Below are 26683 nucleotides of genomic sequence, written 5' to 3'. Positions count from 1 at the left end.
TAGATTCCTACATAACAATCGTAACGATGAAAAGTCCACCTTTTTTTCTGACGTTTCTGGTTTTGATACTGCATACTACATATACTATACAAAAATCACAAATAGACAGTTCTTTACTTCCAGCAGGTAAAATCATCAACTTTCTTAATTCTTTCGGCGTCCTTTGCCAAATTCCTCGGGTGGCCGAAGCCACAGGTTCAGACGTATCGCCTTACCTCCATCAGTTATGTCATCTCCTACAGTCTTTTGAAGCCAGAAACATTCCCTAGAAATCCGCGGTTTTTAACCCTGGGTGCCAGGCTAGTATCGGGGCGCTAGCCGTTTTCCTTCGACGGCCAAGAGCCCTTCGCCCGCCTATCTAAATTACCGCTACGTGGGAGTTGAGCCCAGGGGTATGTTGGCGGTGGTAGCCGGCCGGGGTTTTCAATTCCTCCTACGTTGTCCAAAGAATAAACACTTTACCACTTTTCGTGACTCCCCCAAAACAACTGAGCGATTAACTTTCACTTCAATTTATTCTGTGAATGGTTATGAAAAATCCTCAAAAGCTGGACCAAACTATTGTTTATTTGTTGTGCGATCTTCAACTCAAAATTGGTAGGTTGTTCGGAAAAGCCGCAAGTTTGCAATTTGATATAGCTGGTAATTTGGTAGTGCCGAACCCGGTTCTTGTTGTTTTCTCATCAGTCGGGAGTTGAAAAGAGACGATTATACTTATAGCAACTGCTAAAATTGTACCAGTGCCTTTTAACTTGCCGTCTTTTTGTCCAGCCGACTGGTACTACTAAGATTCCTTCAATGTTGTTTTTCCCTAAGAACTACGTATTGAAAATTGCTGTCTATAGTGTTACGCCTTCTTATGGTGTTTTGTACATGTTAGTCATGTATATATTTCTAATTTGTAAAATGTAAAACAATTTCTAATTTGTAAAACAATTCTCTAAAATGTAAGAGAATTGTTTAAACATATTATGTCCTTCAAGAATTCGAACTACGATATATAAATGAAACACTATGTAAATTTGTTCATGCTTGTTTCAAAAAGAGAGAAGGGATTTGGTAGATATAGACCTAGTACATAGTAATGTAGTAGTTCCTCTCACCCTTGTACCTCAGTTATCTAAGGTAGTGCATTTTGCCCATGTAGGGCGTGAATATGTAATAAGTTCATTGTCATTGTCTAATTATGCGCTGCTTTCGAATTCTCTGGTCCAAAAATATACTTCTCTATGCAAGAAGACAAAAATAAAACTAAAGCCATACACATCTACTTGGAGCATGAAATGCTGGCTTGGATTCAAATCTCTGTCGACCTGAAAAAGAGCAAGAAAGCACGGTCTGGGTTTACTTCAAACGCTGTTCCGGAGTGTTGACGGGGTGGGAAACCCCGTTGGTTAGGACTAATGTGTCCGCTACTGAGCAGAAAATGTCATCCAGTTGTTGGCACCATCCTGGGTTGATGTTTAATAGATGGGACGGTCGTACTATTCTGACTGCCTTGTTTTGGGGGAAACTCCACTATTCTACAACTCAATGGACATTTAAGGTAAAATTACGACACGCTACCACCTTAAACTTTTCATCTAATATAGTACCCAGTGCTGTCTTAATAGATAGGATTTTAATATTTAGCATTAGAATACAGTATTATTGTTGAACTGTTCTGTACTCATGAATTGCATGCTCTGCACCATATATGCACATTTAGTCCATCTGGACAGGAATGCAATAATGATTCATAAAGTTTCATATCAACATCATTGGACGTCATATCATATTTCACCTCCTCCTTTGACAGTAATCAAACGTTTAATGTGACATTTTTTTTAATGTTGCAGTTTACGGCAAAACGACCAACGGTTTGTCAATCTATAATTATTTAGCAATCAATTTCTGATGTTTTCTTGCCATGCACAAGCGAATGATGTTTTATGGTATAACTTGCTACAGGTTCGTAGACATTATGTTACATTTTGTATACCATGGCCTTAAGACTGTTTAAAACTGTGTAAATTAGCCAGGAATGAATATATGTAAATATTACTAACGCACTAGTTCCATCTTTAGCACACATAAAATCAGTTGTTTAATGTTCCCTTCTCGGTTATCCTTTTGTCCCCTTGTTTTTTATGTACCGGGTCACAATTGTAATGGCTGCCAATAATCCTACACTGTAGGGCTGGGCAGAAATGATTTCATAATGGTGGTCATACATATGATAGAGCAAACCCCCAGAAAAGTGGATGTTTTGAAAGCTGTCCAATAGGCTGATGACAAGTCAACAAACACAGACAAAAATGGTCCCTCCTCTTCTCTCATCAAAGACAGAGTGCGGCTTGTAGACCGCATGATCAAGAGATCTTCTCCCAACAACAACAAGTACCTGGGATTACAGTTCCAACACCCACTCAGGACTCTGAACAGTTAGCCCAAATTTCGGTGACCAAATCAAAACAGAGTTGTGAGTGGAGTGCATTCTCCTACTAGTACCAGACGTTTAGGCTTGGTTAAACCAGTTTAAATATAGAACATGCACCGTTTTCTCTACCATGGAATGAGCTCACAGACAGGTCTGTGTATCATGTAGTTCAAGTTCTGTTTTGTATTTTTATAGTTGGAAACACTAGTCGGAAACTACTAGTATACTGGTAAGTATATTATGTAGTGTGCCGTAGGTAGATCATGTGAATTCAAGCAGAAAATATTGGGAGGTAAGATTGGAATATCTCTTTCACAGTACATCGTCTCAAAAAAAAAAAAAAAGGAAGCAATACATGTAGGTCTAGACATTAGGACTGTCTGGATGTTAGCCTTATATGCACAGTAGCAAAGTGCTTGTACTACTGTGCAATACCTACCCAGCAGGTCTAGTACGAAATGGGTAAAACATAGAATCACAAACAGCAGATGCAACCAGCAGGGTTCTCTTCTGTCATCTTCAAACTATGACGCATATGTCCCCTCCCTGTTCTATTTACTCCAATCCTTCTATTAATATGTAGGATTTGAGACTGTCCATAAGTCACAAAAGGCAGGGCCTGAATCTCACAGATGCTGAGACCCTGCATGGGGTCTGCGGGGAGGTTTGTTCAGGAGTGGTGGCAACAGTGAGAGACACTTGTCCTGTCACTCAAAAACCCCTATCACATCTCCAGGGCCCATCAATCTCATCCTAAGTGGGTGCACACGTTGGGACAAGAGGCTGATAATTGGCGGTAATTAGATTAAAAGGAGTGGGCAAACACAGGCCTTTAGTACCTTCAGGATGACAGCATCCTCCTATGATGGCTGCACTCTGTCTGGACAGGGATTGTCGAGTGGAATGGTTGGAATTTTTCTGAGCTAAAGTGGTTGACCTCTGGTAAAAAATCTATATCTGTCCATGGTTAGATAGATGTAGCCACGTGGGTCGCAAATTGGAGCTTCTATGGCCCTGGATCTTCTCTGGTATACTATCCCTTTATTTCAGCCAATTTCTACTATTTTTCCAGCGATCCGCGGAGCCTGGTAGAGGCTAAGATAGATGGGGTACGTTAGAACGGGGTTGTGTATTATAAGGTATTGTTTGGCATTCCAAACTGTAGGGTCATGCCTTGGTTATACACTCACCGACTTGGCGTGACAGTCCTGAATCATCTAGTATTATCTCCTTCTAGCTAACAGTCTTAGTGCAGATGTTTTGTTGTTTTCAGTTCTGCAAATTTGCGTGCCATTTAATACGGAATCAGAGTGCCATACTTTGAAGATGAGAAGCTGTGATCTCTTGAACCTAGTCATCTTCCTGTTTGAAAGAACAGAAAGAGCAGAAATTAGAGATTACTGGTACATTTGTAATTGCTTTAAGTGATAGATGTAATGTCCTTGATATAATATATTGAGGATAAGAGAGTAATAGCAGGAACTAGGCAATGGTCCCTTTGGGTTAAAATGCACCACGTGCTAAGCAGCAAATTTGAGCTAACAAAAAAGGGTGGAGCATCTTCATCCCGAAAGACAGTTTGTTTTCACTGATTCGGTCAAAGTTTGTTGCCATTTGCTGAAAACGAGCTCAGATACCTCATTTATCCTCGCAACGAACACAAACAAAAAACTCCAGCGGTAGAATTGTAAGCCAGGAGTTTATTTGATCTGTGTTAAAGGCTGTGAGGCCGTAACTGTATAGCCTTGAGAATCAGAGAACCGTTTCCTATGTAGACTTCTGCCCTATTTGCCCATCAAAGTTAACAAAAGGTACATTCTAGAAACACAATCAACAACGGACTGTTTTCGGCATCAGTGAAAATTCCACAGGTCTTGCATGTGCCTCTGTGTAGGTGGTCGTTCAATAGTTATACTGTAATATCTTTGTTTAAAAATCTGCCAGAAACCCAGAATGTAGTTTCAGATATGGTACTAGAGCAGAGTTGTTTACTGAGAACTCCTAGTTAGTCTTTGCCAAGAGCAGTTGTGAGCACTTTGTGTACAGTAGATGACATAGATATCTGTGACTTTTCTCTGCCAAACTATTTCGAGTCTAAACGGTTATGCTAGGGTGAAAATGAGTAGAATACATGAATGTTAAACTTGTTAAAAGGAGAACCTTCTTACTGTAATGTATGCTGACACTGATGTACTGTACAGTGTACTTACAACAAAAGTTTGAACTGGCTGCTTTGAAGTTGAAGGAGATATGGTTGGCAAGGGTAAGTTACAATCTTTGAACTTGAAAGATACCAATTAGAGATGTCTGCAGTAACTTCTAACAAGGGAAGAGATTTTTACACTTCCTTGGTTCAAATAGTTCTCTTAGGCCACACCAATTTAATTTCTTGGTTAACGGATTTTTCTGGAAAAATAATGGAGTGGGCGGGCGAAAAAAAAAATATTAAAAAAAACAGGCCTTAATAATAAGGCATCCTATTATGGCCCAAAATGGTACGCTAGGAGCCATGAAGTCAACACATCAGGCTGGTTCAAAATTTAAACAATGAATTTTGAACTTTTAATGATACCATTGCATTGAAAGATGGAATAACTGTAACAACTAGGAAGAAAAGGACTGTGTTCAACTGTTCAGGGCAAAATATGAGCATTTTGCAGCAGTTGATTCTGAATTTTTATTTTTATTTGCAAATCAGAAAAAAATGAAGCGGGCGAATCCGTTAACCAAGAAATTAAATTGGTGTGGCCTTATATGTGTTGAGTGGAAAGGTAGTACATGTAACAATCTCAAAGCAGACATGTGGGAGATGATACCAAGTGAATATATTACTCTTCTCTCTCAATATCTGCTTTGGGGGGAATACACTCACTTACTGTCCCGAGGGTCAACTCAGCTGAATTGCTTGAAAAGATATTTGTTTGGAGTAGGATGTTGAAAATTTATTATAAAAGTTGTCGACATACATGTATGCATTTTTCATTAGGCCACACCAAGTAAATTTTATGGATGACGTCCGCGCGCGCATTGATTTTGGCCTGTTCCTAGAAAAAAACACAAGAAATTCCGCTTCCTGTAACTATGACCAAAGAGTCACAACAGTGAGATAAGGGAAGATGTGATTAAAGAAAGAAAACAGGACAGGACGACAACTGCTGTTCCACCTGTTTTGATGATGAATAAAAGACTTCTTGCTTGTTACACTGTGTCACCTCATTCAATTTGTGTCCTAACATTTGTCGTCTCTTAGTATATTTCTAATCTAGGCATCTAGTTTTTTAGGGCCCTTCCTGTTTTTTTTTCACCCTCTTGCATTAGATTTAGGGTCTCCAAAGGACGTCATCCATAAAATTTACTTGGTGTGGCCTTACACTCCAAATTACACACATTTGTGATTTGAGTACAAAACTTTTCAAAGCTAATGTCACCCAATAGTAGTGAACATGCCATAACCGATCCTTTCTGTCAGTGAGATGATTAGGATAAATGATAGTTACCTTCTCCCCTGAGTCAAGTTTGTTTATTTCAACTGTCTGTGAGATGTCTACACAACAGTTAACTACCTGGTGATGTATGGCTTCCATGTCTTTCCTGTTTGAAGTCTCAGTATACACGGATGACATCAATTTTTGGTTCATGTAGAAAGAAGGGAGAAGAGTCTTTCAGTTAGCATCAGATGAAGTAAAACAAAATCTTTTGGTCATCAGAGGTTGCATGTAAGGCTACATCAAGTTGATTTCTTTGTTGTTTGGATATAAAAAAATGACACTTTAATATATATAGATACGAATATAAAAATAAAAACTGACTATGGGGGAAAGTATCATTGCAATACTTACAGTGAATAAACAGATGTAAGTTTTTACCTCAGTTTGTTTTCATTATAATATTACAAAAGAAAACTGAGAAATAGCAGATTTATTTACTTAGTTATTTTATATCATTTATTAAAATTTTCCACCAGATATGTGGAAGGGGAGGGGGAACAGGTTAAATTGTTATGGTCTAAGGAAGAAGTTTTGCCTGGTCAAAGAGACAGACTGAAAATGACGGGATGGTTTATAATATCAAACGTTATCGCATACAACAGAAACATGATGGAATGGGCTGTTTGTAACTTTCAATTGCATTTACAGCACAGTGAGCTGGACAAGCCATTTGTAAACTCATATCTTAATACCTTTCTTGTAATCCATCCCGCTCTTTCTTCCAAGGTATTTCAAGGACAAAACACAAGGGCGAAGGTGTCATACACACCCCTGTATGTGGCAACAAGGCAGACTCCCGAACACCAGTCCTTGTTTACTTTGCGCTATTGTGTACTGAGGACCTGTGAACTCTGTTTACCTTTCCCTTTCTTCTCGGTTACAATGTAAACAATGTCCCAAATCCTCCCCTTCAATTATTTCAACACCAAGCCTCTTCTTAGAGAGGTGTCAAATACACTAACCTGTAAGAACTTGCATGAGATGGGTGATTTATGCTTTAAACTCTTTAGATATGTCGTTCCTTTTGGTTTAGAGGAATTTTTCAATGCTAAATATTTGCTTTACTTTTAAATATATGCAGGAACTTACTGGTAACTCAAGCAAAACTAATGCACTGGTAATATGTTGAGGGGAGAGGATACATTTACTTTTTCTGGTTCACTTGATAGTTGGAGGGAAAGAACACTAAGTGCAAAGGGTCAACAAGAGAAAGTGTAGCGAAGTGTCCAAACATAGTGTGTGCCCTCTCCAGTAAAGTGCACCTCTGAAGCATTCTTTGTTGAACTTTGCTTTGTTGAGTGGAAGAAAAATGTAACAGAGGGCCATTGTAGAATATAGCTTATTTATAATTATATTTACTGGCTAACACAGTGGTTATCAAAATTTTAATATCATCATGAAGCTATATCAAGAAAGTTCAATTTGAGGCTCCTTGGCTATACTTACTTTTTTGAAGTTCTTGTCCAATAATCTCTTGCCCAATAATGTCTTCCCAACTTTAGTCACTCAGGGATAAGGAATAGATAAACTACATTATGCAGATTAGTCTAAATCTAATAGGATTTTTAAACACACGCATGGTCTATAAGTCCCATTTCCTCTTTGCGTCTTGTCTTGATTCGCCTATTGACAGTGATGCGTCATTCTTTTCTTGAGTAAAGTCAGATAAATCCTAGCCTTGAGGCATCACAGATCCACCAGGATATACATAGCGATGTCCTGACTAACTTTAGATACAAATAAGTCTGGTGTATGTACCAGGGCTCAAAATACCACATGCATATGCAAGTTAGTGCAGGTAAAATTGGAGCTGTGAAGGTATTTCTGATGTCTACCTGCACCTAACCTGCACTGGTCCATGTATTGGTTTTATACATTTGTACATGTGTAGGTGTGTGTGAGTGAGTGTGGATTTTAATTTGCTGCATTGACTGTAACCACCTATGAAGTATGAAGAAATTATTGCAATGATTTGTGCAGGTAAAATTTGTCTGGTGCAAGTAATTTTCAATGTTACCTGCACTGGTGCATGTACAAGTATGTAGAAAAAAGTATTTTGAGCCTGGTGTGGCCGAGACACTCCCTACATTGATCCAGTCTACATTTACCCTTTGAGCTAAGGTTTTGTAGTTGACTGTGTTTACGTCACCCCTTCTTGGAAGACCTCATTAGAACTGGTCGAGTACAGCTCTTAATGCTATTCCGATCCTAAGAGCCTTGGCAAAGTAAAGTCAACTTCTTGGAAACCTGAAGATGCCTCCTGAACCTAGTCTGATTTTCAAATTAAATCCTACAAAACCACATTTACTCAGTAAAATGTTCAGCATTCTCAATAGCAGTAAAAAGCTCTTCATTCCAAAACAGCAATTTTGTTTGAGCAATGAACCTAATATAACATCCTTGGTTTGAGGAATGCTAATATGAGTAAAGAAGGTTACTGACTTTCCCCTCCATGGAAGGAGGAGGGCCTGCATGGGGGTCCTGACAACGCTCTACGCTAAATTTTGAGAACCGGCTACATAGTATGCTGAATTCAGGAAACCTCCCCATTACGTTTTATGATAAATATGACAACATATTACGTAGAATCAAAACGGTGAATTGCACTCCTTGCAAAATGCACCATTTACACTCTAGCGGTCCGTCTATGCTCTACATAGAATTAAAATTACCGATTACGCTCTACGGAAAAGGGCATGCAGCCCCCAAGAAGGTCATGTCCCAGCTTTGAGTCCATACCTGTGGGGCTTATACCTAAACCACCTTGACGGGATAATTGGACAACGTTGATCAGTTTCATCCCCCCAGACATGATCTTTTTAAACCAGCCTTTTCAGCTCTGCATCAAAGAAAGTTTCTGTTGTATCTTCTCAAATTGTTCTTAAAGTAAAAGCTGATGGACTCAAGGCATAATGCTTGAGACGAAACATAATGATTTTCAGCCAAGAACACGAGCTGCAATGCTCCAAACTTAGGTGCACGTTCATGTATAGAAGTCTAATAGTTAGTAACCTTGCTTAATGACCAGAGGGTCATGTAGCGTCAAATCTTGACTTTTACTTCTAAATTCAGACATGCATGCTACTCTTATAGACCCATTCTTTTGGCTTTTGGAAGCGGTCTGTCTTCATACACGTTAGTCCAGTGCAGCACACACCTTGAGCACGTTAAAAACACCCACACATTTTTACTAGAGTAGGAATGTGCACTTATTAGGAATAGCACAAACTATTAGAAGTGTACACTGCACCTGGACCACTCTGCCATCTTTGATAGTGTGAAGCTTGTAGTTGTAACCATCATGTGCTCTGCACTGTAACTCAGCATCATCTGGCAAGAGTCAGCATCTAAAAAGAAAAAGATTATAAAGACTAGTCCGTTATAAACCTATGTAATGCCAAAAAATAATAATTTCAGCTCTTTGCAAGTTATCTTCATATTGTCAGTCAATAAGCTAACGTTTGCTAAATCTTTTAAATTTGTAGTAGGTTTAATGCCAAAACTACTTGAAAACAACACTGAGATTTTACTTTGTCTACAAAGCATGACAAAGATTTGGGAAATGGTGCTTGTTAATAATATGTACAATGTATATGATGATGTCTTGTATGTAACATGTTATACCATGGAGTTAAATAACTCCATGCTTATACAAAACATTAAACTAATGGTACTTCATGAAGTCCAAGTATAGCATATTGCTTTGGCTCCTTTAGTATGTCTATCAGGCAGTACATTTTTCTTCCCTGCCTGCCTCACCACACCAGAGGTGCTTCGCAGGTAAACAGGAACTTCAGGGGAAACATAAACAGCACCACGCAGGGCTTGGCAGGTGGACCAAGGAGACAGAATTCCTGGTAACCAGGGGCCATGATATTGCGGAGTAAACTATTGGCTCAGATTTCAGACTTGGGAGGCAGAGAAAACTGAGGAGTAACAGGAGAAACTGTCAGTGATGTCATGACGCAATTATAACTCAATAACTCTTGCGACCACCAAAATCATTCTGACATGCAGAACTCAATCAACCTATAACTCAAGCTACATGTACACAAGGACATTTTACAAAATGTCCTTGATTTGATATACATCAGAAGTACTTTAAATCACTTTAAATTCGCTGTATGTAGCCAAATTTCGCAGTCTGAGAAAATGGATCGCAAAACTTTAAATTTGCATTGGTGGCAGGTGAAGAAGAAGAAAAAGTTATTTGTTTGCGGTAATGATAAATTCGTGGTACAGAAGTGACCGCAAATATAAAAGTGCCAATATTAAGTGATTTACAGTAATATAAATGGTAGTATTTTGAAAGTTTGTAAAAATGTGGATCAGCAGGTGACCTGACTCACCTGAAAGCCCAGCTGATTTCCCTGATACCTGCTGTGCACATCAATCACCTCACCTGACATCACAGACAAAGAACTTCATAAAAAGGATACTGTCCAGATTTACTTGGTACATATAGATTAGGCACAAATAGAGCTTTGGCGTTGCGCACTTACACTCACAATACAGTAGTTGGCAATCTGTGACAATTTGAAAATGTTTTAAAATCTTTTGATTTCATTTTTTCAATCACGTACTTCTTTTTTTTTCTATTACTAAGTGCAATCTTCTCTGATTTGACAGGGCAGTGAGAAACATTTTTGAGCCTTTCCTCTTACTTGTAGACTACTGGCCCCCTGCTGTAATGTTTGAACAACTGTGTGACCCAAGGGCTAAAATAATAGATGGGCACTGCCCAATAGTCCAAAAAGTGTGGGAAAGATTCTAACTTGTCTATCCTTTGAGTTACCATTTCATATCCTTTTTTTTCCAAGGAAGTTCTCTACTCCTAAGATTAGCAAAGACAGCAAAAGCATATTGCCATATTATATAAAATGTCCAGACCGCTATACTGCATGCGTATTTGTCTTGTTGACGAAACGCTATTGAAATAACTTCTTTTGAGAATATTCTGTGGCCTGTAAAAGACAAAATTGTTTAGCAACAAACCAGAGACAGGAATTCCACGTCTGTCAACAGGACTAAAAGGTTGAAAGATAAACTGTATGCAACATCAACTCCAGGTGGGCAACAGGCATGTCTCTACCTCCAGACTTCAGGTGTTGAATTATGTCTTGTACATGTGGCCAGCAGCACTGTAGCAGCTGGACCCTTTTTACTCCCTTGACCGATTTACCCCATTTCTAGAACTTTTGCCTTTTTTCTCGTTTAATTTTACATGCTTTGAATGTCACAATACACATTCTGAGGCTCACCTACTAATTTTCACAATAGAATCAATTTCTTTTTATATTGAAAATTTTCCTCTGTACCCTAAGCTATAGCAAATCTCCCGCATGCGCTTATTGAGTAACGTGCCCCTTAAAATTTTGCTTGAGTTTGATTTAAGATCAACTAGGAGGGAAGCTGAGAGCATGATGGTGGTCTGTCATCCAGGTGATTGTTTATCTGCATCGTTTACCTGGGATCATACCTCCCAGCTGCCACAAGCTACAAATCTCACAGAAATAAGCTTTCGAGTCACCCAGTATGTTAGTACACTGCACTACAATCCAAACTGAAATAAAACCCCATAACTTTAACAATTTGTAGATTTTTTTGGTACCAGTTAGCATCAAGGAATTCATTGCCTCCATTTTGTAACAAGGTAAATTTTTACAACTTTCTGTCCTACATTTTAGGACGTTCCAGCAAGTTGTTTATCAGTGCATGTCATGATCTGTCTATATCAGATATCAAGGGTATCTCACAAGAATGTCCTCATGTCTCAGAAAAAATGGTAAAACTGCATCTCTTATTCCATTTCACTCAAGAAAGAGAGCCTTTATTTGATACTATTAAAGGGCTGTAACGTGATTGGTCCTCAGTGTGGTTGAGTGACAGACTGGGAGTTGAAAGCTTCTGGTCTGGCAGTACCACTAGTGGTGTGACCAGTTCTGTTGGCTGGTGGTAACTGGTTACACACACAGTCACAGATCCTGACATTGTTCTCAGTGATATGTTAGATTTCTGCTGCTACTTTACTGAAGGACAGCGAAACTGGAAAAGATTTATAAGGTACGAATAAGAGGGTTAGCCCACATATATTACATTCTTAGCTATGAAGGCATTGAACGTATACTTTCGATTGCAGTCTATGAGGGTAAGTTGTTGTAAGACTCTTGTAATGTTACATCTTAGTTATTGTCTCATCTTAAATATGGTACACTTGTTGTTGCTATAGGCTGCAGTTGTTTTGCAATATTGTCTACTAAGACCTGAACACACGGTAGAATATATGAGAAGGTATCTTAGGTATTCAGTTGTGTAGGACATCATAGTATTATGCTAGTGTAAAAACCGAAAGGGGCGAGCAGGTCACAACCGGGAATCGAACCCGAGTTGTCCGCTTGGCGGTCACCAATGCTAACCACTACACTAAAAGGTTGCACGACCATTTAGCATGGTTAAGCACTGTTACACTAGCTCAGTACAAAAAACAGGTATGAGTGGAGTTGGAAAGTTCTTTCTTGTGATTAATCTGCACTGTGTGTTAGCATTTTATGACATAGAAACATTATGCAATAGATAACTGGCTAGAGTAAGAATCTTGTGTTGAATGTTAAAAGGGGAGGAAGAATGCTCATTACAAAAGATTGTGAGATATCCAAAAGTAGACGGACCAAAACAGAGTGATCGACCGGCCTCACATGCTCGCCACCACTTCTGACTTTTGTCAGGAAACACAGGCGACATTTCCGTCAAACAGAAGTACTACTTGAGTGACGCGTCCTAACTGCTCTTTTCTGTCCAAGGCCAGGTGAAACAGCAACAGCTCAGGAAAAGTCAACTCGCTGATACATACACAAGTGGCTGTGGAAAGAAAGGAAATTATATTTTTGTCCTCTTGTCTTGTGGTATTTGCGGGCCACAACACAGCCAGGGGCAATTTTATTTTACAAACATGGTTGTACAACATGAAGAAACAGTGTTTCAGTACACTACAGTCAAATGCTCCGCAGGGTGACTCTTTAGGAAAAAATTAAATTTTCCATTACACTAAAGACATAGGATTAAGATAACTTGTCCTTTTTGTACCTGGTATATTACCTTTTGTATGTGGGATTAAGAGGTCATCTTAGGGCAATTGGGGCATATGTAATGTCTCACCTCTACGTAGACTATGTATAGTGAAAAGGCAATGTTGAAGCCTGCATATATATGATGTGTGTGAAGGAAGATACAAGGCTGTGTAACCTAAAACAGTATAATCTTTCCGGTCTAGGACAATTTCCATGTGTTACATATATGTTCTAACTTAGGGGCAGACTAATTTCTTGTTCGCAGAACTTAATGTTATGGCCTGAAGCCACTGACTCAGAGGTTCTTTTTAACTGTCAGTACAGTGTTTTCACGTCAACAAGCATTTCAAATAACAAAAAATCTGTTTTTCACTTCATCGGACAGATGTCTAGACTAGTTAAAATAGCAGCTGAGAAAATAAAGCTCTCGTATAATTTACAACTCCGTAACTGAAGAAAGGCACTTCTTTTATGTTTCTGCACAAATTGAAACTTACCCTGTACTTTGAGGCAATTATTCCTTAAGGTTGCAACACCCTTAAGGGAGTAATTATGCTTTCAGCATGTATTTTTCACACATTAAGGGTTTGAAATATGGCAAGGGCAGGGGAAAGTGACCAAAGACATACAGGCCTGTATTTTCCCCTGTGTCCCCCTGTGTAGTAGTTTTGAACAGAAGTCTAATCTTATCTCAGTGTCATTTATTTCAAGTCATGTTTCTCTGTTTGAAAGTTACTTGGGAGAGAAAAATGCAAACTTTGCAGAGACCACCCAGGATTGGCACTCTGGCCTCCAAGAGCAAAAAAAGTATTAGCTTGCTGTCACAGAGCTATTGGACATTTTCCTGACCAAACATGAGTCTTGGAAATAATCACATCCTTTAAGACAAACCCTTATCGCATTTCTTAGACACATGTACTACAGTCAAAGGACTTAGTCAGGACAAGTCACTGATATCACCCAATCACAACTGTTGAAGATATTTGAGACAGACCTTTCTCTTAAGGTCATTCCATTTGTTGAGTGTATCTGTATCTGTATAGCCGGTATAACCGCCTTTCGGCGTAACACACCTGCTTCACAGGCACGCGGCGCGGCGGCAGCTGGCTATATTACACCGATCGACTTGTTACACCTAACCCTTGAACTTCTATCTCTAGACATTGTTTAAAGCTATCTATTGACAATGCCCCTACTGTACTTGGTGACAGTGAGTTCCACTCTGCGATAGTTCTAGGAAAGAATGAATTGTTGAACACCTCAATCCTCTGGTACTTGAATGCATGGCTATTTCTTGTTCTCTTCTGGGCTGGTATTAGGTACTTAGTAGTTGGGACATCCACCAGTTTATTAGTCATGTGTGTGCATGAGAATAGAGGAAAGCTATTTCTGAATTTCTTGAAACTTTCCATTCTAATGACTTTGTTAACTAACTTTTATAGATTAACTTAAGCTCTTTCTGAATTTCTTTGAACTTTCCATTCTAATAACTTAAAACAAATGTGATCTTGTGGAAAACAATGACTCTTTTGAGTTTTTCCAACCAAAATTGTTACATGGAGTGGTCCAAATAATCCACCAGCTTTGAATTGTCAAATATTATCAGCGCTCAAAAATGGAAAGAATTTGCAGTTCTTCTGTATACACACAAAATGGAGCTGGGCCATGTGAGTTGCCATCAGTTTAAAGTTCTTCAAGTCAGCAAAGTTTAAAGTTCTGTAGTCAGCATATGTCAAGTTACGAACACCTGGTCCTCTTTGGATGTCATTTTCTCTCTGAAGGACAAAGATTCTAATCTGACAAGGCCACAACCTTTTTACAAACTGTCTACTTCTAAACACAACTTGATCTGCTTGCCTATGATACATGTAGGAAAGAACTTGGAATCACCTTTGTTATGCATAGCCTCTTCATGACCTATTCTAACTCCATCTACATTGGATGTAATCCAAAAATGTGTTCCTTAGGCCACACCTAGTTCTTAAAGTTTTTCAATGTAACAATGCAATTTTGTTTCATTGAAAGTTCAAAATCTATTGTTTTAATTATAATCCAGCCTGGTATGTTCACTTCATGACATATTGTAACATTTCTGGCTAACATGGGTTGCCTTGGCCAGTTTTTTTAATTTTTTTTTATTTCGCCCTGTTGCTTCATATTTTTTCTGAAAAAATCCAAGAAACAATAAATTGAATTGGTGTGGCCTTAACCACTTTTCCTGACCTTTATATCATTGTTGGAATGAATGGAGGGTCCTTGCAGTTTCTATAGGCTCCTATCTCCTCATCTTTTTTAAACAAACCTTGTCTTAACCTGTCATACATGTATCAGATGACAGCCAGGGCTAAGGTTAGAATGACAAAGTAATGATCTACCAATAGATGGAGAATGAATGAGGGGAGGGCTTCCTTCCATGTAGTGCTGCATACCTAAACCCAATTTTAGGTTCAGGTCCGGATTCAAGTCCAGAGATTTGGTTCAGTTCTGGACTTGTAAGTCCGGACCTAAACCCATGGCATATACAAAATTGCATGTTGGCAACCTCAATGTTGTCCGGGTGAAACTTTGGCCACATGACATGGAAGCCGGTACTTGAAGATTCCCGATGGCAATGTTTTCTTCGTTTTGCAGCAAAGATTTTACAATCTACGGACTGTTTTAGGTGGTTTGGAAAGAAAAGGGGCATGTGAAATGGTCTTTTATGGTAATAAGTCTGGACTCGGTTCTTGACCTTTAGGTTTTTTTGGACTTGAACCTAACATTCTTACAAGTCCGGATCCAAGTCCAGTGAACCGGTATGCATCACTACTTCCATGGCTTTGGAGAGACCTGGCTTTTCCTTCAAAGACAGGAAACATTGAGGTCTACTGGGCATCATTGTTTTATTCAACTGTCTCTGGATGCTTGTTAGCAGTCTTTTCATTTTAATTGCGCAGCTAGTATTTTAGAATCATATTACAAAAGGCATGTCAAATAAACAAAATTATATTTTGATTTTTGCTGAATACAGATTTTTGCTGAATACAGATCACATACATTACATAAAATAGTATAGCAAAAAAGCACTAAAAATATTATTTTTCCAATTGTTCAAATTTAACCCTAATGTTATCAAATTAAATCCTGTGGCAGTGTTTTTTTAAATTCTTTTCTTAATGTATTGAAAATGTAATTTTCACTTAAATCAAATTGTATTTTCATACGTTTTTCTTATACGTTAGACCACATCATACAGCAGTTGGCAAGATTTCAAGAGCCCTGCCATTTTGGAATGCTGCTACAAGGGGCAAGAATTCTTTGCTGTGCCTTTTCCCATACATATATAGCTGAGATGCAGCCCTGTGTCAGCTGGTGTAAGTCTATCTCCCACTGTTGACCATTCCTTCCCTCACTTACATGTGATGGTTTGAAAGTGGTCAGTTGGTTTGAATATTGATAGCAATTCTCTTGCAGAAACTGGAGGCAGACAATTTCCATTGCAATTCTGCAAAAAGTATATAAATTAGTATATTTGGGAATGTTGCAACTTCCCTCTGTCTATTACTGTTTCTATATGATAGAAACCCTCTGCATAACCCTTTTTATAGAACTCTCTAGTACAGCATTGTGAAAAAGAGCACAAGAAATCATTGCATGTTAGGCCACACCGATTTAATTTTATGGATGACATCCGCGCGCGCATTGATTTTCGCCCGATCTCAAAAAAAAAAAAAATCACGTATTCCGAGGCTCTGGCCTGGCTTTAGGCCTGGGTAGTGCATGGTGGTGATAACTCTGGTTGACGGCAGCCAGGCTACCGAAGCTCCAAGACTCAAGAACTCAGTACATACGTACAGCAGTGTCGATTCATATATTCCGCAAAAATCCAGCATGTGTCGGCCTGTCGTATACGTCGCTATGTAATGCGCCAAATTCACAATACCAGGTTTGTATTCCTGTGGTTTTGTAGCATTTTTATTTTTGGCCGGATTTTTATTTTTTTCGCCCGCGCGCGCTAGTTTGGGGGTCTTCAGAGGATGTCATCCATAAAATTGAATTGGTGTGGCCTTATATTTCATTTAGCAAGAAGACAAAATAGGAAAAGGGGATCCCGTAATTGAAATGAAGTATTCTGAAGGTCCAACCACTTCTAAAGAAAATTTGTACTTGGGGACAGGGAGGTCCAAACAATTATTTCCCTTTTAAACCTCTTCCTGAAGTCTGTAGGATATGACTAAGAGAATGTCCCCACAGCACTAGTCAGTGTTTGAAATGTGGTTGGAATCACCAGACATCAAGATAAAGTCTTAGTGCTCAAGTCAAAAGGAATCAGGAATATACCTTTTTAAATTACATTGCTTTTTACAATATGTTAAAGACCACAAAATTGCATATTCAAGGTCAATAAAACACTGGTGAACCACCAACAGCCTTAAGAAAGAAGAAAGTCTGTCTTAAGAGATTTTTTAAGGTATGTGTCAGTTTAAAGTGTTGAGCTGTTCCAAAGTTGCCCGTCTTGATAGACACACAGGAAAAGAGGAAAGAATTCCCTAGACATGACATTATGTCTACCCAACCACTGCAGGCTACAAATTTCATCAATAATGACATCCAAAGAAACAAAGCTAACTAAGAACACAGTTTACCACCCCTAAAGCACTCAATCGTTCCGTCCCAGGACGAGTGTAGAGGTATGTTTATAGCCAGTCAGCCATTGATCCAGTAAAGGCTTTCTAGGCATGTTGGAAATGCAGCTGGGCCTTTGACTCCGCTCGTGTCGCCACTACCGGGAGAGGATATCAGTGGTGACGAGAGATTGACTCGGACTGTGTCAGCTATCAGGCTACGGTCGGCAGCGGTCAAGCAGGGTCTGGCCTGAGCAGGCAACCATTCTGGCCACTTACCGCTTGTTTCTGCCAAGCTGCTCTCACCACAGTCTTCTAGGAAAAAGGCGATACAGTTATTTCATCTATGACTAGTTTTCAACCTGCAGTTTAGCTAATGTTGGGGTGGAACGGTTAACTGGACTGTTTTGCACAAAAGGATTACGATCATCTACCCCCCTCCCTCCTCCATGCTGTTGAGAGGACCCAGAGGATGTAATGTGCATGTGGCCATGTGTGGAGGAAGGTATATGCTGCATATACTGCCTATTCCTTGTTATGACCAGCATTCAGTTGAATGTTGTTCAGTTAATCGACCACTTGCTTTGATTTCCTTTGGCTATTGATGATTGTGTTGAGTGTCCAAAAATGTGATGTGTTGGGAAGAACGTAACACGTCTGTCACCAGAAATGGTCTCCCGCTAAGTTTGGGATAAGTTATACACGTGTATTTGTGTATGGTCTCTGTGTAACAGTTCTGAGGTATTTTATTCAGCTCATACATTGTTATCAAACTTGTGTTAGAAATTTAATGTTTTGGAAAAATTACTGACATCTTTCTTACTTTCTTTGCTGTTATGAGATGTAACGACTGACTGTTTAATTTTCATTTACAGATATAGCAGCGCAGCGAAAATTTGTGTCAGTCCTATCATTTGATGCTTGTTTTTACCAACAACATTATGCAAATTGATTACATTTTTCTTCTTTCTTCGTTCCAGGTGAAAAGATGTGACGTATGCCCAGCGGTGGCTCGTGTTTCAAGTACCAGAGGAAGCGTTTTCTTCTGACATTGAAGGCGGAAGGACTACAAGAACATCTTGGACCTTAAGACGTGGTTCAGAGATCCTGTACTGTCAGGAGGGACATTCCTACTGGAGTCTTCATGCCATGGAGATTCGTGTTGACCTGACTTCTTATTCCTTCCTTCTTGCTGTGATCTCTCACGTCCTTCAGATGGCTCATGGCCAGGATATAAAATGGGATGCTGCTTATACCCCCTCAAGTGAGTAATGGCCTATGTAATGTTAATTATGAAGTTGTGAATGTACATGCATGTACTGTAGCTCTGTCAAAACAAGAGGGCTTGAAATACTTTTTTTCTGTTACCTGTGAATTTTATTCATATAATGCCTGAATTTGCAAAATGCAAAATTGCAGATAATGTTAACTTTAGACATTGTAAGCACTGCATAAGCAAGTAGAGTACAAGAACTTAATTGTTTGTTTGTTTGTTTGTTTGTTTGTTTGTTTGTTGGTTGGTTGGTTGGTTGGTTGATGAGAATTGTTTGAAATGTAATGAATATTAAATGTTTAGTCTTTGTTCTCCAAGCAATTATACAGTGTAGACCAGGCCAGTTCCGCAATCACTCCTGACAGAACAGTATAATTATTATAGCAATTAACGAACTCCAGCTACTGGAAAAGTGCCTTTTGACCATTTTGGCTGGAAAAGCCCAGGCACTTTGGTAGCAAAGTCTGTATATCCTGCACATTCCGAATCTGGCATGGGACATAGAATGCATGGAAATCCATCCAAAGTCAAAAAGACAACCAAAGAGATCTTCCCTGCTCAGCTCCCTTGCATGCAAAAACAAATACTCCTCAGTCTAGACAATGTTTTTTGCTGAGATTGTGAGGGATTTAGGCTCTTAGCAGGAAAACTCTGTCAAATCGCCACTTCCCTGGAACTAAACCCACAACGGAGGGAAGCGATCCTTAACACTCAGTCTCTGTTTTGTCTCAGCGCCTAATTTAAAGGAATACAAATGGTGAGGGTGGAGAAAGAAAGGACCTGAGAGCAAAAATTTTTTGTTACAATTCAAGTCTGCAACATATTTAAGGAAGTCCCAAGGGATCAATTTGGTAACCTCAAGTTTACAATATATGTCTTTACCAGTAGACAAGTCTGTCGTGGGAATTAAGAGGGTCCTGATTTAGGTATGGCCATTTTTTATCACACAATATTTACGTGGGTTCCACATGGTACAACCCGGATGGACGTTTGGGGAATCGTTGAGAGATTGTCGCCACCTGCCCCCCTAAAGCAGAAACAAGGAATCATGTTTCCTCCAGAAATTTCCGAGTGTCTGCCAGATCATTCAATGCCACGGGAAAAGCTCGGTGACAGTCAAAATATTACTGTTACTACAAAAAATTGTTTGTGCGGAGCAAAACTGTTTGTTGGCCGCATGGTCAGTAGCATGTGACTGACACAGCTGGAGGTCAAAGTCATGTGGAATGTTGAGAACACGCCAAGTTGCTGAGCCTGTCATTACCATTCAAGTTGAAAGACAGATCTCAGGACTTGGCCGTGCTTTGGGTGGTAATGAAAAGAATGTGTAGACAATTAAGTGCCTCTGACCTGTGAGAATAACAAAATTAAGCAAAACCAACTCTAACGAAAGATGTGTACAGGTTTGTTTGGAAGAGATGATGAGGATGTTGACAGGTGAAACAAGTGGGCTAACTTTAGTAGCAAAGTAACTTACACAAATGGGCTATTCTACTACATGTACTACAATTTCCAGAATACGACCATACCAATTTAATTTGTTGGTTCTCTGATTTTTTTCAGAAAAAATATGAAGCGATAGGGCGGAAAAAAAATAACAATAAAAACAGGTACAGGCATCCTATTATAGCCCAAAGTGCTACGATAGGAGCCATGAAGTCAACACAAAAGGCTGGGTTAATATTCAAACAATGAATTTTGAGCTTTTAATCAAACCACTGCATTGATAGATGGAAAACTGTAACAACAAGGAAGAAGAAGACTTTCCTCAACTGCTGGGGGCAAAATATGAGCATATTTGAGTTGATTCAGAACCAGAATCTTTTTTTTTTTGCAAATCAGAAAAAAAGGAGGCGAATCCGAAAACCAACAAATTAAATTGGTGTGGCCTAAGTACAATAATGTTCAACTTTATTCCAGCACAAAGAGCACATGTACCAGGATCAAATTTGCAATGACCACCGTCGCCTTCATCAGGATAATTAATGGTCAATCATTTCCAAACTTTGTGTTGGAATAAACTTTAACATTGTACTATGATTACTACCAACACACACAGATGAACTTCCACGATAATGGGCTAATTCTATTGCCTGTGTGGAAAATAGTGTTTTTGCTATACGATAAACCATTCAGAAATTCAGAAATTTCAAAAAAATCAAACCTTGCTAAACTACAGCATTTTGAAGTGTATGACTAAGTGACTTATAGGACTGTTTTTTACCCAAAACAGGTACACCTTTCCCAGGCAGTATGAAGTGCTGGACGTGTGAAGAAGCTTCAGACAACTACAACTGCAACAGATGGGCGCCTGATGTCTACTGTCCTCAAGGTAGTAAACTTACATAAATGGTCAGATTTATTTCGAGGTAACAAAATAGCTTTGTAGGGAAAAGAAACAACCCTGGCTGTCATTCAAAATTAGTCAAATAATAAGAGGATGTGTGCAGGCCTAGGTTGGTCAAATTTGTGTATTTCTGCAATTTTGTTCGGCATTTATATTGTGAGCTATATTAAATTTTGGTGGATGGGGCTATGGGCCATGGGATTCTTGATCTGGTCCAAGGTCTTCATTATGAATAACATATGACTTCACTAGACGAAATCTGTATAAAAAGTATGTTTTCCGTCTGTAGCTTTAATCTTTGAGAATCACCATATTTCACTTCTTTTCTATCCGTTTCAATGCATTGCCAACACAGACCACAACATATGAGACAAGCAATTAGCAAGTATTGTAGCATGTCTCGTGGATCACTTTTCAGTTATGGCAACAGAAGGTTGTTCTCAAAACACCAGAAACACGGCAGGTCTACAGCCTTGATGAAAACATCTGCCCCAGGGCAGAAATATCCATCCCATCACTGGACACTTGTGTCAAGGGCGCATTTTCGACCTTTAACAAATTAAAGTACAAGAACTGTCAACAACGTTTAATTTTAGAGGGAAAAAAGTGGTTGCGGTGCTGTTTTGAGTTGCAGGTTTGAGGACATTTGAGATTTCAAAAGCATCACTGTTGTGTTCTGGTATCAGTACTAGCCTAAGGAAATGTCGTGTTCATTTAAATGTTACAGCACTGGGCTGTTGGGAAAATTTTGACCTTGTTCAGAGCTAAGAAAAGGTCGGAAAGTTCATGTACCAAATTCCCAAGTTGTAATTTATCGTCTTTGTAATGCAATTTGAAAGTTTAAGATGTTCCAGCATCTAACTGAACAATTGATGGCTCATGAAAACTGGAAATGATGTTTTATAACTCAACTGAATACTCAACAGCATTCAGTTACAGTAATCAAAAGTAGAAAACGTTTGTGGACAGACAGACTTCCCCTATAGCTTATTATTTAGCTATATGACTATAGGCCTGACGATGATGAAAAAACTTTAAAAAATGCAGATATTGAAATGTGAAAAAAATGTAGGATACATGAGTTTTCTTTTTCCGGTCAAGTTAGACTAACCTTTCTTACGTTTCGGTGTCAGACACCTTCCTCAGAAGCTCTGAGGAGAAAACTCCTGTCTCCTATACTTTACAACTGTATGAAACTATTTTTGGGTGAAAAAAAAGTGCCCATGTTTTTTCTGTGTGGGTTAAAATTACAAATAAGAGATTATTGTCATCATAACCACCACCTTCCTTCTTCCCCAGACTGCTTTTTTAAAGTCTGGTATCACAGCCATCCTTGAGGAGGTCTGTCCTTAGCCGTGAATTGTAAACAAAGGGGAGCATTTCTTCCTCTTGTGGAGAAACAGCTTAATACATGAGCTTGGACGGGATTACACAGTAATAACATAGTGAATACTTTTTATCTCAGGAGAAAGTGCACTAAGGGATCTGACATCTTTGTTGAGTGAATGAGTGAGTGAATGAGTGAGTGAGTGAGTGAGTACCCAAGTGAGTGAGTGAGTGAGTGAGTGAGTGAGTGAGTGAGTGAGTGAGTGAGTACCCAAGTGAGTGAGTGAGTGAGTGAGTACCCAAGTGAGTGAATGAGTACCCAAGTGAGTGAATGAGTACCCAAGTGAGTGAATGAGTGAGTACCCAAGTGAGTGAGTGAGTGAGTGAGTGAGTGAGTGAGTGAGTGAGTGAGTGAGTGAGTGAGTACCTAAGTGAGTGAGTGAGTAAGTGGGATGTTACTACCAACAAACACAGATGAACTTTCATGATGGCAATAAACATATTTACCACCACACCCCTTATTTTTCCCACAACATAATGCAGAAATCTGCACTCTCACACATTTAACTAAGAAGATGAGGAGACTGACCTACCATCTTGTTTGTTTCCACCAGGTACCAAGTACTGCCATACGTTACACAGGATGAACGGTCAGGGCAGCAGTGTCATGGTGAGGAAAAAGTGTGCAGCTGTGGAGGACTGTACCCCAAACACTGTGGGCTGTACAATAAACACAGATGGATCCATGGTGAGTCAACTACAGTATTTTGTCTTTCTTATGTTTATGTATATACATGTACATTGTATGTACAAAGTGCCAACAGTCACATGTAACATCTGTGTCCATAATATCACCATCAGGGGTCGAAATAGATTTTGGGGCCAACTTGCACTGGTGCAGATGAAAAAAAAAATAGTTGCACCAGAAGAAAAATAGTTGCACCCCCCAAAAATAATAGTACATGTAGTAACTTTAATAGCATCCAATATTATGACTATCGGTACCGAAAATATTTTAATATGGGAAAATATTGTTGCAAAATGACAAACTACATGTAAGGTAAATTTCTTTTATTTTAAGGCTGGATTTTCATTTTCTTGGCAGGCTCCTTGTTCCCTTTCCAGTTCTTTTTAATATTGGACATTTCTACATGCAAACGGATAATGCAAACTTGCACCGCCGTGCATATCGGCGAAAAAATAGTTGCACGACACCAAATTTACTTGCACTAAGTTGCACACAGAGGGTTATTTCGACCCCTGACCATAGTCCATAATATCGCCACCTTGAGAAAAAGTGTGCTTTAAGATATTTTTAAGCACCCTAGGTATGTACATTTGAGGTGTGCAGGAGTGCATACCAAAAGTATGTTGCAGTAAAAATATCTTAAAGCACACTATTTCTGAAGGTGGCGATATTATGGACCCTGGTGATATTATGGACACGGATGTTACATCAGAAAATAAGTTCATCAGGTTGGTAGAACATAGGATATTGGGTAGGAAGAGTACCTGGTTGTGTATAAGAAAATTCCAATATCTTCATATGTACAGTATATTTGTACTGTTTTGTAATAAGATGTACACAGCAGCTGTAGTTAGGTATATAGAATATGGTGTAGAATCACAAGTCTGTTAAAATCCAACACAATTCAGATGTATACCTGTACCTTGTACTTCTGCTGGTTGATAAGGTCGCTAAAAATATGCAAGAAAACTTCCGTTACTCAAGCAACTAGATGGATTTGAACGTTTCAAGTAGCATCCACTACTTTTCATGACTGAACCTTCATCGACGTCACTAGAAATAAAGTTAAAACTCCATCTCAAATAGTGAAAACATCAGGTTATTTCAATTCAGAAAGAAATTGTCACAGAATACTCCTCTGTGGTGCTGAAATGCCTTCCATTGAAGGATTGGACCAAACTCAACAACAGTGCTAGTGACATGACATGCATTTCACTTCACTAAAAAACACAGAATTATTTCACATCTCTGAAAGAAACTTCTTCAACTTCTATGGTGCTGAGATGCCTTCCGTAGAAGTTTGCATCATCAAAGTTCTGTGTTGTGACATAGTATGGTACTTCAATTCACTTTGTTAACAACTTGAGGTCTAAATGATGCCTCCTTGGTGCTGAAATGCTTTCCATTGAAGAAGTGACCAAGGTTAACATCAATGCTAGTGATATGATGTCATACATGTATTTCACTTCACTTCCTGAACAAAACTGATGCCTACATGTAAATGATGCCTCCTTGGTGCTGAAATGCCTTCAATTGAAGAAGGGCCCGAGCTTACTGGTAATATTGATGCTAACGTTAATGATATTACAAATGTATATCATATTGTTTTTACTCAATTTCCTCTTCCTCTTCTTCTCCAAACACTAACCTCTGACCTGGCCAATGACATGATTTGTTGACGTCTGTCACCATGGTGACTGGTGTTGGGTTACATAATGTTGCAAACTTCATGGTCTGCTCTGCTCCTGTCACCGTATACTAGTAGTACATGTATGTGAATATGTTTGAGTAAAAATTAACAGGGCAGACCATGTCCAAAGGTAAACATTATGCATTTGCTTTGCAAATGTTACTTCTCTAGTTCACTTCACTTTACAAGAGATATCTAATAGGTGCTGAAATGCCTTCCATTCAAGTGATTTTATTGGAGCCGTGTCCAATGCAGCATTATCATTCTTCAGAATCGAATGACCAATCAATCAATCAATCAATCAATCAATCGAATGAGGACAAATACTACTGACTGGACGCTGGTGGTTCACGTCAAATCAGCCGGATGGAGGCCTGGCGAACCCCCGTCTTTTATTAGCCACACGGTGATTTACATCATGACCAGGACTCCAGGTAGAATAGCGTGAACTGGCACACTAATGGAGATCCCAACCAACCAAACCAAACCAAATCAATCCAAATCAGGACCTTAGCAACTGGCCAGGAATCAGGAGGTTGTTATGGAACACAGTTCAGACTGTCTAGAATGTCAATCACCTACACAGATGTACTTTCATGATGATGCTATATTCAAATTTGCATATTTCTATCCAGGTGTGCATAGCCTGTTGTGAAGGAAACATCTGCAATCCAGAGGTGCCAACCAACCACACAACCGCCATCTTTGCCACAATAACGCCATATGATGTTGGCAGTTCTTCACAGTTTCCCCCTTCATTACAAGTGTTATTTCTCACACTACTGGCTGCAGCTCTATTCAGACATCTATAGTATAAAATAGAAAAGAAAAACATGAAAAGCCTGTCATTCTGATGCAATTATCAATACTTCACAGAAAAAAAAACTGTTCAAAGCCAGTGTTTTTGTTAGAAAAAATCTTTTCTTGCCACCCTAAAGCTGTATCACTGTAATAGCTTTCATTTCATTGACTTCAAACGTTCATGAGTACTAGAGTTTCAATCACTTAATTTGAAGCTACAACAGCAGATTTAGAGTGTGGTTTTGTTATAATCAATGGAAATCATCATCAAAAGAAACATTTTACATCATAGTACATGAAACTTCAACTCATATTTGTAAAAAAAATCCAAATGATTGCCACAGAATGACAGCATAGTTTATAGTTTTAGTATTCAGTAATTTTGACTGTTACACAATTACAGGAGTCATTGTAGTATTATATTAAAAATACATTACCACAAGAAAGTGCATATAAATTTTGAACCATCTGTACCCCAGCATTTGAATGATATCATGGAATATATTGAAAATTTGTACATGTGTAAATATTTAAAAAGTTTGACTATGTGTATCCAGATGTATTTTTATAAGGATATATTGTCTGAAATGTGGAACATAATGATAATAACCAGACTTAATGGTTTTGCATGTCATCAAATTGTGATTATTGGAACACATGGATTCAGAAATCTGTTTTAAATTTCATCCATACTTCCTTGTATCAACAGCTGATGATATCGCATGTTATTTGATGATCAAAATATTAAAAATTGTGTTGTAAATTTAACCATGATTTTCTTGTGTTGCCAGCTTTAATTTTGATCAAACATGTATTGTTGATAAATATATTTGTGAATTTTGTGATTGCATTGCATTCAAACCTTTGACCCCCTACAACTTAACTACATGTATCTCAAATACGACAACAACAATTACTTG

The 26683-nt window shown here is 38.8% G+C and overlaps 1 protein-coding gene and 1 long non-coding RNA gene across 5 annotated transcripts in view; one reads left to right on the top strand and one right to left on the bottom strand.

The window, feature by feature from the left end:
- Nucleotides 1-26677, top strand: part of LOC109486556 (ly6/PLAUR domain-containing protein 6-like) — a 45148-nt gene extending 18471 nt beyond the window's left edge. For 2 of the 4 annotated variants that reach the window (XM_019790399.1, XM_019790398.1), the window contains exons 2-5: nt 18559-18842; nt 21085-21183; nt 23139-23272; nt 25598-26677. In XM_019790399.1, coding sequence (XP_019645958.1) covers nt 18728-18842; nt 21085-21183; nt 23139-23272; nt 25598-25774 — 525 coding nt within the window. In that variant the 5' untranslated portion in view covers nt 18559-18727 and the 3' untranslated portion in view covers nt 25775-26677. Of the gene's footprint in view, nt 1-11865; nt 11971-17664; nt 18084-18558; nt 18843-21084; nt 21184-23138; nt 23273-25597 lie in introns of those variants that run through there. The other 2 variants (XM_019790401.1, XM_019790400.1) reach the window with 2 other exon arrangements.
- Nucleotides 3684-23215, bottom strand: LOC109486566. The gene is made up of 3 exons (XR_002141202.1): nt 23118-23215; nt 9158-9254; nt 3684-3781 (listed from the first exon to the last, which is right to left on the bottom strand). It is a non-coding gene; the product is annotated as an uncharacterized LOC109486566 (long non-coding RNA).
- Nucleotides 26678-26683: the final 6 nt, after the last annotated feature.

Source organism: Branchiostoma belcheri, unplaced genomic scaffold (genome assembly GCF_001625305.1).
Source record: "Branchiostoma belcheri isolate BF01 breed outbred unplaced genomic scaffold, Haploidv18h27 scaffold81, whole genome shotgun sequence".
Lineage (NCBI taxonomy): Eukaryota > Metazoa > Chordata > Leptocardii > Amphioxiformes > Branchiostomatidae > Branchiostoma > Branchiostoma belcheri.
The sequence above is the reverse complement of the archived record's forward strand: the minus strand, read 5'-3'. Positions and strand labels throughout refer to the sequence as shown.